The 15,411-nt window shown below is 39.6% G+C and overlaps 1 protein-coding gene across 3 annotated transcripts in view; it reads left to right on the forward strand.

Annotated features, from left to right (window-relative positions):
- The window catches only part of CD226 (CD226 molecule), a 111,169-nt gene extending 96,166 nt beyond the window's left edge, over nt 1-15,003 (forward strand). For 2 of the 3 annotated variants that reach the window (XM_032603105.1, XM_032603103.1), the window contains exons 5-7: nt 3,201-3,300; nt 7,984-8,041; nt 10,801-15,003. In XM_032603105.1, coding sequence (XP_032458996.1) covers nt 3,201-3,300; nt 7,984-8,041; nt 10,801-10,914 — 272 coding nt within the window. In that variant the 3' untranslated portion in view covers nt 10,915-15,003. Of the gene's footprint in view, nt 1-3,200; nt 3,301-5,543; nt 6,432-7,983; nt 8,042-10,800 lie in introns of those variants that run through there. The other variant, XM_032603106.1, reaches the window with a different exon arrangement.
- Nucleotides 15,004-15,411: the final 408 nt, after the last annotated feature.

Genomic DNA, 15,411 nt, shown 5'->3' on the forward strand with positions numbered 1-15,411 from the left:
TTATTGCGGTGGCTTCTCTTGTTGCGGAGCACGGGCTCTAGGCACACGGGCTCCAGTAGTTGTGGCATGTGGGCTCAGTAGTTGTGGCGCACAGGCTCAGTAGTTGTGCACGGGCTTTGTTGCTTCATGGCATATGGGATCTTCCTGGACCAGGGCTCGAACCCATGTCCCCTGCATTGGCAGGTGGATTCTTAACCACTGCGCCACCAGGGGAGTCCTATTTATCTTTCTTGATGGGAGGGAAAATAATGGCTTTATGGCTCACGACACTTTTGTCCTCCTATGAATCAACACCGCATTGGGATGAAGGTTGAAAAAAAATCAGCAAAATAGTGGCTGCCGAGAAGAGACAGTAATTCTTTCTTTAAGAGAGGGGCTTGAGGGCTGACGTTACTCAAGCTAAGATCTATTAAAATAATTTAGGAAAAAGTGAACGTTAGGAGCTATTGATTAACTCCCTAAAGCACCCACACCCATTCGCTTTTCCATTCTTTTTTGGTTTTAGCCGTACAGGGCCCAGCAAGTTGGGTGATTACACCAGCCCGGTCCAAGTACTGCTGGTTCATAGTAACGCAGCCAGAGGGGTGGGAAGCTGAGAAGGAGGTAACAAGTAGGATTGGCTATAGGCTGGGATACTCTGGATTGTAAGTGAATCTCTACCAGACTCCCATGCTTTTTCTCGGTGCCCACCATTTCATCTCTAATGCCAGGTACACAGTCTGCCTCAAAACTATGTGTTAAAAGATGAGTGAAGAAGATGGATCTGCGTCCAGCAGGTCACCCATTGCTAGAAGAGGTTAAAAAGAGGCAACATATGTCACACTAAGGAATGCATCTGAAATTTAGATTTTATAAGTGAGCAGTGTGAAACAAATGAAGATACTTTCCAGTGCTTTCTACTTAATTCATACAACTGAGAGCTTAGCAAAGAACGCCATCTTAATTGTTAAGGATTCGGAGTGCACTTCTGCAAAGATGCTCTCTACATCCTGCACTTTAAATATAACCACGAAAAACTGGCAGAGTATTCTGCTTTAAGCATGCAGACCTTTAAATGTTTGTACTATTTTTTTCTGATTATTAAAAGCAATACATCATTTAGTACATCTGGAAAATAGCAAAAAGCTTAAAGAAACAATTGCTTTTAATTCTATTCCCTGAAGATCATCACTTTAAAATTTTGGCATGTTGCTGCCTGGCAGGCTTTTTCCTCCTAAGTTCTATACTTGATTGAGATATCATAGCATGCACAACTGTGAATTCTGGCTTTGAAATTTTACTTAACTTTCTATCTGGAGTCAGCAGTTTTCCATTTCATTGGGATTCTTTACACCCATGATCCTAACGTCTATAGCTGTGATTCTCTAGGAGGTGGCCCCAGACCAGCATCACACAGGAGCTGCAAATTCTGGGACCCACACAAACCTCCTGAGTCAGAAATTCTGAGGGGGGAGCTCAGCCGTCTGTGGTTTAACGAGCCTCCCCCCATCCCCCTGCCCTGTGATTCTAATTACATTTGAGACCCTCAGCTGTGTCGTCTTACTTTATTTTTTATTTTTATTTTATTTTTTTTTTTTGCGTTACGCGGGCCTCTCACTGTTGTGGCCTCTCCCATCGCGGAGCACAGGCTCTGGACATGCAGGCTCAGCAGCCATGGCTCACGGACCCAGCCGCTCCGCTGCATGTGGGATCCTCCCGGACCGGGGCACGAACCCATGTCCCCCGCATCGGCCGGCGGACTCTCAACCACTGCGCCACCAGGGAAGCCCAATGTTTATTTTTTGACTTAGTTTCTTTTTGCAGTAAAGTTTGCAAAAGAATGAGTGGAGTAGACTTTGAGCTCTTATCATGAAAAAAATCTCAGCTGTAGTGGGTCAGGAAGGAAGAAATCATCTGAGTGAAGGATTGGGAAGAATGCTGTGAAAAGTATGGTTTACAGGTTGCTGTGGGATTCCAGATAGCCTGGGAGTCAGGGTACAAGCGTTCGAGCTTTTATTTCAAGAGAGAGGGAAGCTGTGCTGTTCTCTGCCATAGCTGACCCTTTCCTACAAATTTCCTGGGAAATTTGCTGCCTAAAGATATAGAGATGGCCATAAAGATGGCGCCTCGGGGCTTCTCTCGTGGCGCAGTGGTTGAGAGTCCGCCTGCCTTATGCAGGGTACACGGGTTCGTGCCCCGGTCCGGGAAGATCCCACATGCCACGGAGCAGCTGACCCTGTGAGCCATGGCCGCTGAGCCTGCGCGTCCGGAGCCTGTGCTCCGCAACGGGAGAGGCCACAACAGTGAGAGGCCCGCGTACCGCAAAAAAAGAAGAAGAAAAAAAGATGGCGCCTCGGTTTCAATTTAATCCTGTTTCCATCAACAACACATACCGATGAGTTTCTTCTTCTTGTAAGGAGCTCTGTGGGTGGCGGTGGGTGAGGTGTGCTGTGGGCAGGAGGACATTTGAAAGAGGAAATGGTCTCTGGCCTCATGGGATCTGGCTCCAGAGGTGAGCAAATATTTGAATATTGCCTTATTAGCCTCTTATCACAGCTCTGTGATGTAATTAGAAGTGTTGGCATCACTTGACAGTTGAAGGAAGGCTGGCAGAGAAGGTTAGGAATTTGCTGGAGGTCAAGCTAAACAGTGAAAGAAGCAGGATGAGAATTTCAGATTCCCTGGCCATTGCTCTTTCCAGTTAATCGCTGAGTTGGAAAAGTAACATGCTTTTCCTGATTATTTTTATCATTAACCGTAATTGAGTAGACAATATTTCTTGAACAAAATTCCACTTATAAACCTCAAAGTTACATACTGTTGTGTCTTGGAAGTACTTAATGCAATAGAACTAAGAAGTAATCTTCATTTATATACTATTTTGATGTGTTTTTTTCCTACAAAAGATTTCATGTATGTGATCAGGAGCTCATTAGAATGAAGTGATATCTGTCTTGAATGCTTTCTATTCTTGGTCTCAATAAGGTGTCAAACCCACCATTAGATCCAGGAACTAGTGAAAATCTGTGAGGAGTCAGAAGTATTTAGGAGACTGAAAGAAAAATCTTTTTCCCCTATCTCATCCTATTTTTTATTGGAATCTTTGTTTTACATTGTTACCCTATGATGATTAATACACCCTTTCCTAATTTTCCCACTTCCCTTTCCTTTCTGGCTTTAGCTGAATTCCTAATTCCTCCTATAACTTTGTTTGCTCTTAGGTAAAACCAATAACCAATCCATCCTCTTCATGGCCGCAGGGACCATGTTGTTGCTGTTGATTATCCTAATTACCACCGTCATTGCCATTCCTTATAAGAGGTGAGTATTGCAGCTCCTCCTGGATCTAGTTTTCCCTGAGTAATTCTGATGCTGGAGTTTCTCCATTAAATAACCCAGTAGTTGGTCAAGCTGTCGTACGACGCAGGTACTGAGTCCATGTACTTTGAGCGCTGCTCTTGTACGTAGCAGAGAAGGAGTTAAAGTTGGAGGAGGAGGCTAGAATGACTCATTTCAGAATTAGTAGGAGTGGGCAGTGCACCCCTGCACTAAAAAAGCCAGCCGCCTGGTGCCTCTGCTCTGTCTGCTACCCCGTCTCTCATCTCCTCCTGCAAAGGAAAACGGCTGTCAGGTGAGGGGGAGGTATGTGTGTGTAACAGAGAGAGAGAGAGAAAGAGAGAGAGAGATGGATTCTGAGAGAAGATCAGGATTGAACAGTAATAATGCCTTCATTCATTCATTCATTAAATATTTATTGTGGCAGTGGTGACTGAGATATAGTGGCATGCATATTCTAATAAGCAAGCAACGTGATTTTAAATGGTTCTATATTCTCTGAAACAATCAGTGTAGGTGCCTTTATTACAAATCATTGAGAAGAAAGGAGTTGGGAGGGGCTGCCCTAGAGAGAGCAGGTGGCCATTGGCCTCTTCTAAAGTTTCCTACCTTTTACCGCCTGTGGCACACTTGGCAATTTTCTAGGCTGTTCTTGGTTAACTCTTCCCTTCTTAGCTGCCCCATGTTCATCAACTCACCACTCTAGGTATTTGTTGCAATCTTAGCTGTAGTCATATTGGGTTGGAATCATTCCTTATACTTGTGATCCAACTAAAGTGTTAAATTCTTAAGGAAAGAAGGAACCAAACTTTTGATGTCTACGTTTTGAATGTCCGACACATGGTAGGCACTTACTGTATGTTTGTTGAGTGAAGGAATACATCCTTCTCCACTCTTCTCCCCCAGTAATGTTACCACTCACGCATGCACGCGCGCACACACACACACACGCACACGAACACACACACACACACGCACACACACACACACAGTCCTGCGTGCTTATTGACGGGGTTTCCCATCGGTTTCCCCATCTCGTCGCCATATCCTCTTCGAAGTCTCCCCTCACTGCTCGCCTGACTTCAGCGGTACTCCCCCTTTCTAACTCATCCGTTATTTTCCTGGTTCCTCTTCTAAAAGCTAGACTGGCCGCGTCGTCTCCCTGTTTAAGACTTGTTTATTGTCTTTCCACTGGCACCAGGATAACGCTAAGCTCATTAACCTTGTGGCACAGGTGCCCTTTGTTCTGACCCCAGCCCAATTAATCTGACCCCAACCTAATATTCATTCATATTTTCTACTTTACTTACTCCCCTGATATTGACAAAATGTATTAAAACTACAACTTTTATTCTGTGAACACGCCTGACTCTTCCCATTTGTTATGACACCAAAATGCTGATTTCCCCCATATTTGGCCTTAGAGTGATCTGGTCCTGCAGACCATTCAAGGTGTGGGATGCGTGTCCCCTCTGGGAGGGCTGTCCTGCTTCTCCCTCCCTACAAGTAGACGTGATGTCACCATCCAGAATCGTGTTGCACTTCTTAACCACCACACCTCGCAGCCTGCTTTGTAGCTTAATCACTTCCATGCTTGGCTTCCCTTCTATTCATAATGGCAGGGATTATGTTTTACTCATTTTTTAGTGTTTGATAGCATTTAGCGCTAATCTTTCCAAATAAGGATGGTCCATAAGCATTTGTCTAATTAAATTGAAACATGAAACTGTCGTCGTTCCTTTCTGTCCATCATGGGCTGCCCTCCAGTCTTTCCCTGGTCAGAAATTAGCAAATTGAGGTAAGGATGTTAGTGACACTGAGGATTTCTCTACTGCTTCACCTTGGTTGATTAAAAAATGCACTGAGGGCAGATTCGACAGCAGGAGCACATGGGAACACAAGGAATATGGCTAGGAGAGAGTGAGTGACAGGACAGACCTCGAGAGGGTCACAGATACTGGACAGAAAGGATTTAGCTTCATGAAAATGCATCAGTTTTACATGAATAGCTAAATTGAACTGTAGAATATCTTGTCCCACTTGGTTAAATGTGATAAAAAGAAGATCAGTGGACTTGAATGCATAACCATGGCCAAACACCACACAGCAAAAAGCACTTGTTCTTTCTACCTTGTCATTGGTATTGATTTGTGGTCGTTACTTAGAATGGAAACGTCTTGAAAAATGACCCAAGGGACTAAACAATGACCTTCTGAACTCTGTCTTAGCAACTGTTTAAAATAATCCTGCCGCTTCAGCTTCAGATGTGCTGACCTAGAGAGAAGCCAAAATACATCACAGGGTGCCTGAAGGAGACTGAATTCTTCCTTCACGCCCGGCACCGGGGAGCCTGTGAGCACGAGGCCTTTGGAGCACAGTTGGTGTCATTTCCAGTTAGAGACCAGAATAGTGACCATATTCAGTGAGCATGGCTAGGGGAAGGCATAGCACCAGTAAGCATGACAGGAGCCGAGATACAGTCTAGGGATTGACACCTGAGTCTGTAGGAAGAAATTTAATATTTAGCGAGCAAATGTTAGGCACTTACTTTTACCTCTGTTGTCAGCTTCGAGGTTCACAGCAAATAGGGTGTCTTGGTTTGCCTGGGACTTTCCGGGTTTCAGCGCTGATCATTCCTCATCCCAGGGAAACTCCTTAGAATCAAGCAAGCCAGAACGGGAATATGTTTACTGCCTTTATTCTACAGGTGAGAGGACTGACCTTTAGAGATGCAAATAACTAGTCAATTGCAGAGCACAAGTTAGACGCAGATCATCCAACTCTAAACTTCGTGTTCTCGTTGTATGATAAATAAGTGCTAGGGATGCAATCTACGACGTGGTAAATATAATTAACACGGCTCTACATTATGTATGCCTGTTGTTAAGAGAGCAAGTTCTAAGGGTTCTCGTCACAAGGAAAATGTTTTTTCTATTTCCTTACTTTTGTGTCTATATGAGATGGTGGATGTTCACCGAACTTATTGTGGAAATTGTTTCATCATGTATGTAAGTCAGATTATTATGCTGTACACCTTAAACTTACACAGTGCTGTATTGTATCAATTGTATCTCAATAAAACTGGAGAAAAAAATCATCTTCTCTTTTCCTCATCACATTGTATATGCTAAGCTTATGTTAAAAGTATATTTGTTGGGGTGGGATAGGGAGGGTGGGAGGAGGACGCAAGAGGGAGGAGATATGGGGATTATATGTATACATATAGCTGATTCACTTTGTTATAAAGCAGAAACTAACACACCATTGTAAAGCAATTATACTCGAATAAAGATGTTTAAAAATATATTTATTTATATATATAACACACATGTATATATATATATATATTTGGACCTACTTGGGAAAGTTAACTCTATATTATGATATAACAAGCCTTGTGAAGGATAATTTAACAAAGGATCAAAAGTCATAGATCTGTGTCTGTTTCCTCACTTGTGAAAAGAGGGTAATAATAGTGTCTGTATCATAGATTTCTTATGAGGAATAAATAATTTATATAAAAGATCTTAGAAATATGACTTGCACATAGTAAATTTACACATAAAGTAAGTAAATAATTCGTTTAAATACTACTTAATAAGTAAATACATAAATGCACATAGTCTGTGATTCTGTTGACATGGTAGGAGGATTTCATAGCAACTAGAAAAGAGACCATCAGAGTCAACAATGATTATCTGAACAACCTTTCCCTGGAGAGAGACTATCTTGCCAGGTTTTCAAAATTTCTGTGGAGTAATTATAACCTCATCTTTAAAAAAAACCTCGACATTTTTGTATCTGACCCGTCCCCTCTGTGGTTCAATAAGAATCTTTTCTGTAGAGGGATGAAAATCATCTCCCCATGATAACAATTTCCATACACTTGGATGTAGTTATTTCATCTTTGCATTCAATTACATTACTCTCTTCTCTTGTATTTTCTTTTCAAAGATTCCTCCTGAAGTTAGGTTTTTATAAGTTTTGTTGAAACTGTGGAGAGTTTATTGAATAGTATGGTTTCGGATGGCCCGTTTTCAGCTGCAGCAGCAGCAATGTGACTGTAGAAGCAGTGAGCCCGGTAGTCGGGAAGGAGGGCTGTGAATTCAAATCCCGATTCTGCTGATAACCAACCATGTGATTTGGGGCAAATTACTCTTCCTCACAGTGCCTCAGTTCCCCAGTTCGTTAAATAGAGAGTTTCTGATGAAATCTGAATAAAGTAATCCATACAGGTGGTTTCGTAAAACACCCGGAAGATTCCATAAAGCTTAGTTATACTGTCATTGTCATCCAAGAAGTTGCACTGTTAGCGTTTAAAAGGAAGTTTTAATTGTGGGAAATCTCTAAGTCATTTATGTATCAATAATAACCCACTCTGCACCATTGTTTAGTAAACTCACTGAGATTAATTACTAAGGAACTGGCTGCATATCCATTTAGTTGCCTTCACCATCTGTGAGCACACTGGAGAAGGTACGAAAAATGAAAAAATCTAGGACCGTGGAATTTTGGGTGAGTATGTATAAAACCGCTGTGGACAGCTGCTTTAACATAATCACTAAGGGCATGTGGGCTGCGGGTACAGGTGAGGTATTATAGAGTGTCTGAAATAACGCTGGTGCTGGAGTGTCATTCTTATTACCTCTCTTGTACATGTTTCCCCAGAAGGAGAAGGAGACAGAAAAGAGGCCTATTTAAAGAGTACTGGGACACACAGAATAGGGTAAGTTTTCTCAGAATTGTCATTCCCCCCCCCCGTTTTGTGCATGATAAATGTAAAGTCAGTCCATTTTGTAGTTAGCAATCTTCTTTTTTATTCTCCTTTCAATAACCTAACCAGTGCAGTTGCCTGTTGTTCCAGTATCAGCTATTTGATGAAATGGTTATTTTCTGAACTAGTCTCCTATTATTAATACCTTTTGAAACTGTTTGTTTTACATTCACATAAATAAAGGAGCAATTACACTAGATAATAATAATCAACATTGCACATTACCAAAATCTGTATTAGTTTCCTAGGGCTGCAGCAACAAAATTACCACAAAGAGGGTGACTAGAAACAACAGAAATCTAGTCTCTCACAGTTCTGGAAGGTTGGAATCCAAAATCAAGGTCTCAGCAGGATCAGTTCCCTCTTGGGACGAGACTCTGTTCTGTGCTTCTCTCCTGGCTTCCAGTGGTTGTTGGCATTCCTTGGCTTGTAGACGCATCACTCCAGTCTGTTCCTCTGTCTTGACATGGCGTTCTTCCGTGTGTGTGTGTGTGTGTGTGTGTGTGTGTGTGTGTATCTCTTCTCCTTTTATAAGGGAACCAGTCATATTGGGCTAAGAGCCCACCTTACTTCAGTATGACCTCATTTTAACTAATTACATCTGCAGCAACCCTATTTCCAAATAAGGTCACATTAATGAACGTCTGGGAAGGACAAAAATTTAGGGGGGATGATATCTGACCCAGTACAGGGCATGATAATATTTTTATGTCATGAGGTTATTGTGAGGATTAAATTAAATGTAACTAAAAGCATAGCAAGCACGTAGAAAAATGCAATGCAGGATATCCATTATTGTTACGATGTTTGGATTAATTTATTAATTAACGGACATTCAGATTATAAAGCTAAAGACCTTTTTGTTGGGCTGCAGGAATCGAGTGAACTTGACATTGTCCTCCTATTCTACGTGCCCCTGCCCCTTAATGTTTAATTGACAGAGGAGAAATTCCCTTCTGGGTGTGAAGATAAGAGGGACACTTATTTTCGTGCTCATTGTCTCCACTATAGGTCAGATATTCTCTTTAACACATACCATTGTGTTTACAAAATTTTACAATAAAACATTTCCCTAAGTGTTATCTAAAATTACATCCATATCTCTTCAATTTAATTATTTGCCATTGAATGCTACATGGCCCAAACCTCAAGTACTAAAAAGTTTCTGACAATCCAGTGTGTGTGCTTCAAACTTCTTAATAATCTATCAGTTTAACATTCTTCTTTCTGTTAGGTAGTTACTTTTTTGCAAAACAAAAAAAATTTTTTTTCTGAATATCTCATGGTTTGCTTTTGGGCACCAAGTGCGAAGGCTGGAGAAGTCTGGCCTTGTCTGACCTGCCATGGCTGCACGCAAGGAAACCGTGTTCTGTCACATGCAATTTCCGGATCCCTTCTCTGTCCTTAGCTGTTGTCCATTCAAGCCAATCCAAAGCCACATTTATTGCTGTGAATTTCAGAGGAGGAAAGGCGCTTTGCAACTTCCTCACTAGGTATTCAACTCTTCCAGGCTCTTGCAGAATAATGATAATTTGAATGGTGATTAGAAAGTTAGACAGTAAACTGGTCTGTGAAGTTAGACCTACTTGATTCTGCGGGGTATTTTTTTAGACAAACTACGTAGAAAACAATAGCACTTGAATTTTCCTTTTACTTTCTCCTCGCAAACACTGAAACCACACTAAATTTTCAGACTACTCACCGAAAGACCCCTCTCTCTCCCTCTCTTCTCCTCCCTTCAATTCTGCCCCACCCCCACTCTCTCTCCTCTGTCACTTATGCTTACGTATTTTCTGTCACACACATACATACAGGTGGTCAAAGTGACCCAATTAAGGTAGAGAAGATTAATGATTGTATAACATCATCTTGAAAGTGAATGTGCATTTATTTTTGTAATTTTAAAAACATTTATTCATTTTATTTTATTATTTATTTTTGGCTGTGTTGGGTCTTCGTTATGGGCTTTCTCTAGTTGCGGCAAGCGGGGGCGATTCTTCGTTGTTGTGCACGGGCTTCTCATTGCGGTGGCTTCTCTTGTTGCAGAGCACAGGCTCTAGGCGTGTGGGCTTCAGTAGTTGTGGCATGCGGGCTCATTAGTTGTGGCTCACGGGCTGTAGAGTGCAGGCTCAGTAGTTGTGGCTCATGGGCTTAGTTGCTTCGCGGCATGTGGGATCTTCCTGGGCCAGGGCTCAAACCTGTTTCCCCTCCATTGGCAGGTAGATTCTTAACCACTGTGCCACCAGGGGAGTCCCTGTAATTTTTTAATTGTGTTCAGTTGCTTATTTTTAAGCCAGCACACTGTGTGCTTTAAAAATATTTATTTTTCCATTCAACAGAAATTAATGATTATCCACTATGGGAAAATACTGTACTAGACTTTCCATATAAAAAATACAAATAATGGTTCTCTTCGAAATAGCCTAACATCAGGAGAGGGAGTTTTACATTTAAACAGGTAATTTATATCACAATATATCAAGTGATAATCAAGGCTAGGTCTCTGTTGTATCTCACTCACCACTCTGCAAATCAAGAATGTAATTTCTCACAGAAGTTCAATACAGTGAAGAGAATGTTTTATGAAATTAACTGTACTAGAAATTTGACCTATATCATGGTTGAACTAAGGAGAGATTTATGTTTTGAGTGTCTTTATTAAGTGCTGAAATGCAGTGAATTATTAACATCCTTTGTGTTTGTCTTTCTAGGCAACCAACAACTACAGAATTCCTGTCCCTGCCAATCAGCCTTCAGATGGTGCAGGAGAGGATATTTATGTCAACTACCCAACCTTCTCTCGTAGACCAAAGACTAGAGCCTAAGCTTTTCCCTTAATCTGAGCATATTAATGATGACTATTATGCACATGGATCTTTATACAATTTCTTCCCACTATTTAGTGTCTACCTTGGATACTAGTTGACCAAATTTATTTCATTTGACAGGAAAAATACTGCCTTAACTAGAGAGCATTCTTAACAGAAATGTTTTAGAGAACCTGACTCTAATTAGCTCACACATAAAAGGAAACTTACTGAATCCTGTAATGGAACAATCAAGGGGAGATCAACCTTCAGGCAAGGGTTATTTACCAGGGCTTAAATATTATGTCTAGAATTAAGTATGGATATAAGACAGTTTCTGCATGCCCTTTCACAGTGTTGGATCCACTTCCTTGGTGTTAGCCTAGCTCTCATTCAGGCTTTTCCCTTGTGTTTCCAAGATTACTGCCAACAACTCTTGGCAATTCATAATCCTTGTTTCTGTCTGGCAAAGAGTTTGTTCTGATAGAGCAAACACATTTGGTTACTTGTCCATCATAAAACAGTCATTATGGCCAGAAAGGATGAAAATGCTTAAGTCAGTTAAGGGCTCACCTCTAGAGCTAGGTAGGAGTGGGACCAAAGCACCCTACTGGGAAATTCAGAGTTTTATTAGAAAAAGTAAAGGGGAGCCTGGAAGCTGGGCTGGTTGCCAACAAATGCGGACTGTAATGACCTTCCAAGACATCTTCTGTTAGCCGGCTAAAAAGAGTAGGAGGGCAGGTCTAGGTTAGCTCTCCCTCTTCCCACTTCTAGAACCTACTCTGCCAGCTTGGTCCAGAAGAGTACTTGGCAGTAGAAGGACTAAATGGTCAAGAGGAAGATAAATGTGGCAGGGAAATCTCTTCCTTTGCTACTCTCAAATAAATCCATTTCTGATTTCATATAGAATTTCACTATCCCTGCTTTAGCCTTATAAGCAAGAGTAGTAGATGATCCAACAGTAACAATTTTTATATTGAATTTTTTATACTTCTGAGAATCGTTTTTAATACATAATTTCTCTCAAAAGAGGTACCTAGACATTATTAGCTTTTAAAAAAATAATTATGTGAAATTTAAATACGAGAAAAAGAATGATAGTTGGAGGTGGTGGTATAGGGTGGTAGGGTAGAAAAGAGAGGGGGCAAAGCACTGGGAGGGTTAGGGAACGAGGAAAAGGGATCAAAGAATAGGAAGGTGCAAAGAAACTTCTGTTGCTTCAAAGTTTGGCCAAAGACACAGTTTGGCCTAATGTTATGACTGACAGGGCAATTAGAGACCATGCCTGCCATTGTCCAAATTCTAGATGCAGGCAACAATGAAAAGAATTTGTGAAACTCAGTAACAGTCATGGTCACCTTGAAACCACAATGGTTTGGTAATGACCAAATATAATGATCGTTCGTGTCTCTAATACTCATCTTTAAAAGATTCTTATTTCTAGGCAGTTCCCTGGTGGCCTAGTGGTTAGGATTCTGGGCTTTCACTGCCATAGCACAGGTTCAACCCCTACTTGGGGAACTGAGAACCTGCAAGCTGTGTGGCACAGCCAAAAAAAAAAAAAGAAAGAAAAAAGAAGATCCTCATTTCTAAAAGGTTCATCACAATGGCTGCATTTAGGTTTCAAAGTTGCAGACTTTTCATGATAATCTAAAGCAATCCCAGACCAAATTCTCACACTGTCTAGACAGATTCTTAAGCTGTAATTGGCAGCTTTAGCAGGCCAGTGGGTATTTTATGGTTTTATCTTTAAATACACGCACGCCACATAGTGCAGTTATCTGTGAATTACAGAAATTGTGAATGCCCCTACCTATTTCAGAAGGGAAAAAGTAAAACCGACCACTCCCAGTTGTACTTACGTACATGCAATGAGAGTTAGCTCTCATTTTTATTTTGTTTGCTTATAGATCTTTATATCTGGATTCAAGAAGTGTTTCCACAAATATATTTGTAACAAAGTTGGAAGGCAGTTTTACAAGAAAACCATCTACTGTTTTGTTGACTATATCAGATCAATGAAAGTTTTCGTGGCTGAATCTATCAATTTGCATGGTGAAGCAAACTTAACATCCTTTAAAAGATAAATGACTTATTTTCCCTAAAAGTTAATAAAAATATTACTTTCTGGAAGATTCTGATAACCAAATCCTCAATGACTAATGTAGGTGAGAAGTAAAACATTTCTACCATTACAATATGGTTTCAGGGAAGATTTTTGTGGCAAACCCCTTACGTGTTGCAAAGCCTCCAGAACACTTGAAACTCATCTCTTTTTCCATGGGTGTTTTGACCTTTTATAAAAATCTCTCACTCAAAATACTTACGAGAACTATTTACTCTGTCCCTTCGTTTCTATAAATTCTTCCTCTGCAGGGCTCAGAATATTTTCGGGGATTTGGAACCTTCCTAAATCCTGCTGAAATTTCTCTGATCTCCTCTACTGATCCTGCTACACTGTCAGCTGTTATGCTGATGAAATTCCGTTCATTCATTTTCTTTCTTTGGATATTCTACTTAACAAATCACTTTCATTGTAGTCTCTTTAATATTATACCTAACTTGCTGGAGTTGTGAACTCTACCTAATATATATAAAAAACTATGCTTGCTCTCTCTGTCTTTCTCTCTCTGTCTCTCTCTCTATATATATATATACACACACACACACACTATATATGGTATCTATAGTAGGTATATGGTATATATATAGTATGTGTGTGTATATATATGCACCTACAAACACACATGTATATATTTTTTCCCTAATCTGTTGTACCTACTATTCCAGTTGTTACTAAGGAAACAGATCAAAACAGATCCACGGAATGAAAGGTCAGACTTGAATTAAATTATGTTTTAAATCTTTTTTGCAAGGTGTTATTTAGGAAACAAGATGCTTCCTAAGATTCTTTTTTACATATATAATTTATACTGATACATAATACATTAAATAATAATCTGTGTTTCCTTTGAATGCCCTTGTTTTAGTATTTACATTAAAGTAACCAGTTACAAGGAATTGCTGTGTAATGACAAGGTAGGTAAGTTTGTTGAATGTCAGTATAGAGTACACAGTTTTGTCAGGGAAAGAATACATCTTATTAACCTACAATGATTAGGGTATTGATTATATTATCATCAGAGAGACCTTGGAACATTATTTAAAAGCCTCTATGCATGCTGAGAAAATCGCATAGGAATTTCATTAGCTTGTAATCATGCTTATATGGGTGGGAGGCAGGTGGATGAGGTTAGCGTTTTCAGCTAGTCAATATTCACATTTATTCACGGTTTATTACTAAAATATTATACATATACATTTAAAATACTTTGACTATCAATTTACAAGATAAAGTAAAATAAAAATAATTTAAATAGGTTTACCTTTATTGTAAACATCCAAGTTATGTTTGTTTGTATAGAACTATGTTAAAAAATAGCTACAGCTACATTACAGTAATTTTCCAGATTGGTAGAGTCCACATCGTAATTAGAAATCACCGTAATCAAAATGCTTCTCCTTGATTTTTGTTGTTTTTTCTTCTCCTTGATTTTTAATAACGTGCTGTATTTTGTACTGCTGGTGTGAAATGTCAACAAGATTGAAGATACTGTAGAATACAGATGCTTATATAGTGAGAATGAAGGTGCTAAACAGTGAGTACAAAGTTTAGCTTCTTTCCACAGTAGAGATAAGAAAATATCTTTGAAAAATATAAAACAATAGAAACATGTAATACCATTATTTTATTATCATCATTAGTTAGGCCACTATTAGAATGTAGTGTCTAGAAAGTATTGACCTTCACGTGCAGGTTTTTGCATAAATTAATACATTTTTCCACTGGTCTGTTCTTTGGATTATTCTAAGTCAAGTCTCTAGGCTCTTATACATTTGTAAAGTAAAAATAAGCTTTTTTTAAAACTTTTCTATTGCTAGTGATCCAATAGGTAGAACTGTGGCTTCTAGAATTAACTGCAATGCTTTCTTAAAAAATTTTACAAGTCTTCAAGGTTGGATTACATATTATGTTTTTCGAGATATAAAGACTATGTTGTAAGGTGTTGTAAGAAAAGATCTAATTTGGGGGTATGGGTGATAAATGTCTGGAATAATCCCCATTTATTGCCTATTGTCCCTGTTTGAATAAGTAACATAGTCACCCTCTTTAGAACATTTTTTTCCGGCTTTATATGTAATTTCAGACTTGGGTTTTGTAAGGCATGCAAATGTTTACCTTGATATACTGTATTCTGTTGTTTGAATGAATAAAATGTAGAGTTCCATGATTGTTAGTTTCACTTGTTATCAAAGAATATTAGGGGAAAATTCCTACAGAATAATATTAACACGAAGAGTTAAATGCAGAAAAAAATCAAACCAGTGTTACTTTGTAGCTTCTATCTCAATGCAACATTCAGTTCATTTTATAAGTGCATGTAGTTCAAAGAGTCAAAGTGTGCTGTTCAAGGGTTGTTTTTTGCAAAAAAATAGTACCCTGTCCTTTGCATT

Source organism: Phocoena sinus, chromosome 14, assembly GCF_008692025.1.
Source record: "Phocoena sinus isolate mPhoSin1 chromosome 14, mPhoSin1.pri, whole genome shotgun sequence".
Classification (NCBI taxonomy): Eukaryota; Metazoa; Chordata; class Mammalia; order Artiodactyla; family Phocoenidae; genus Phocoena; species Phocoena sinus.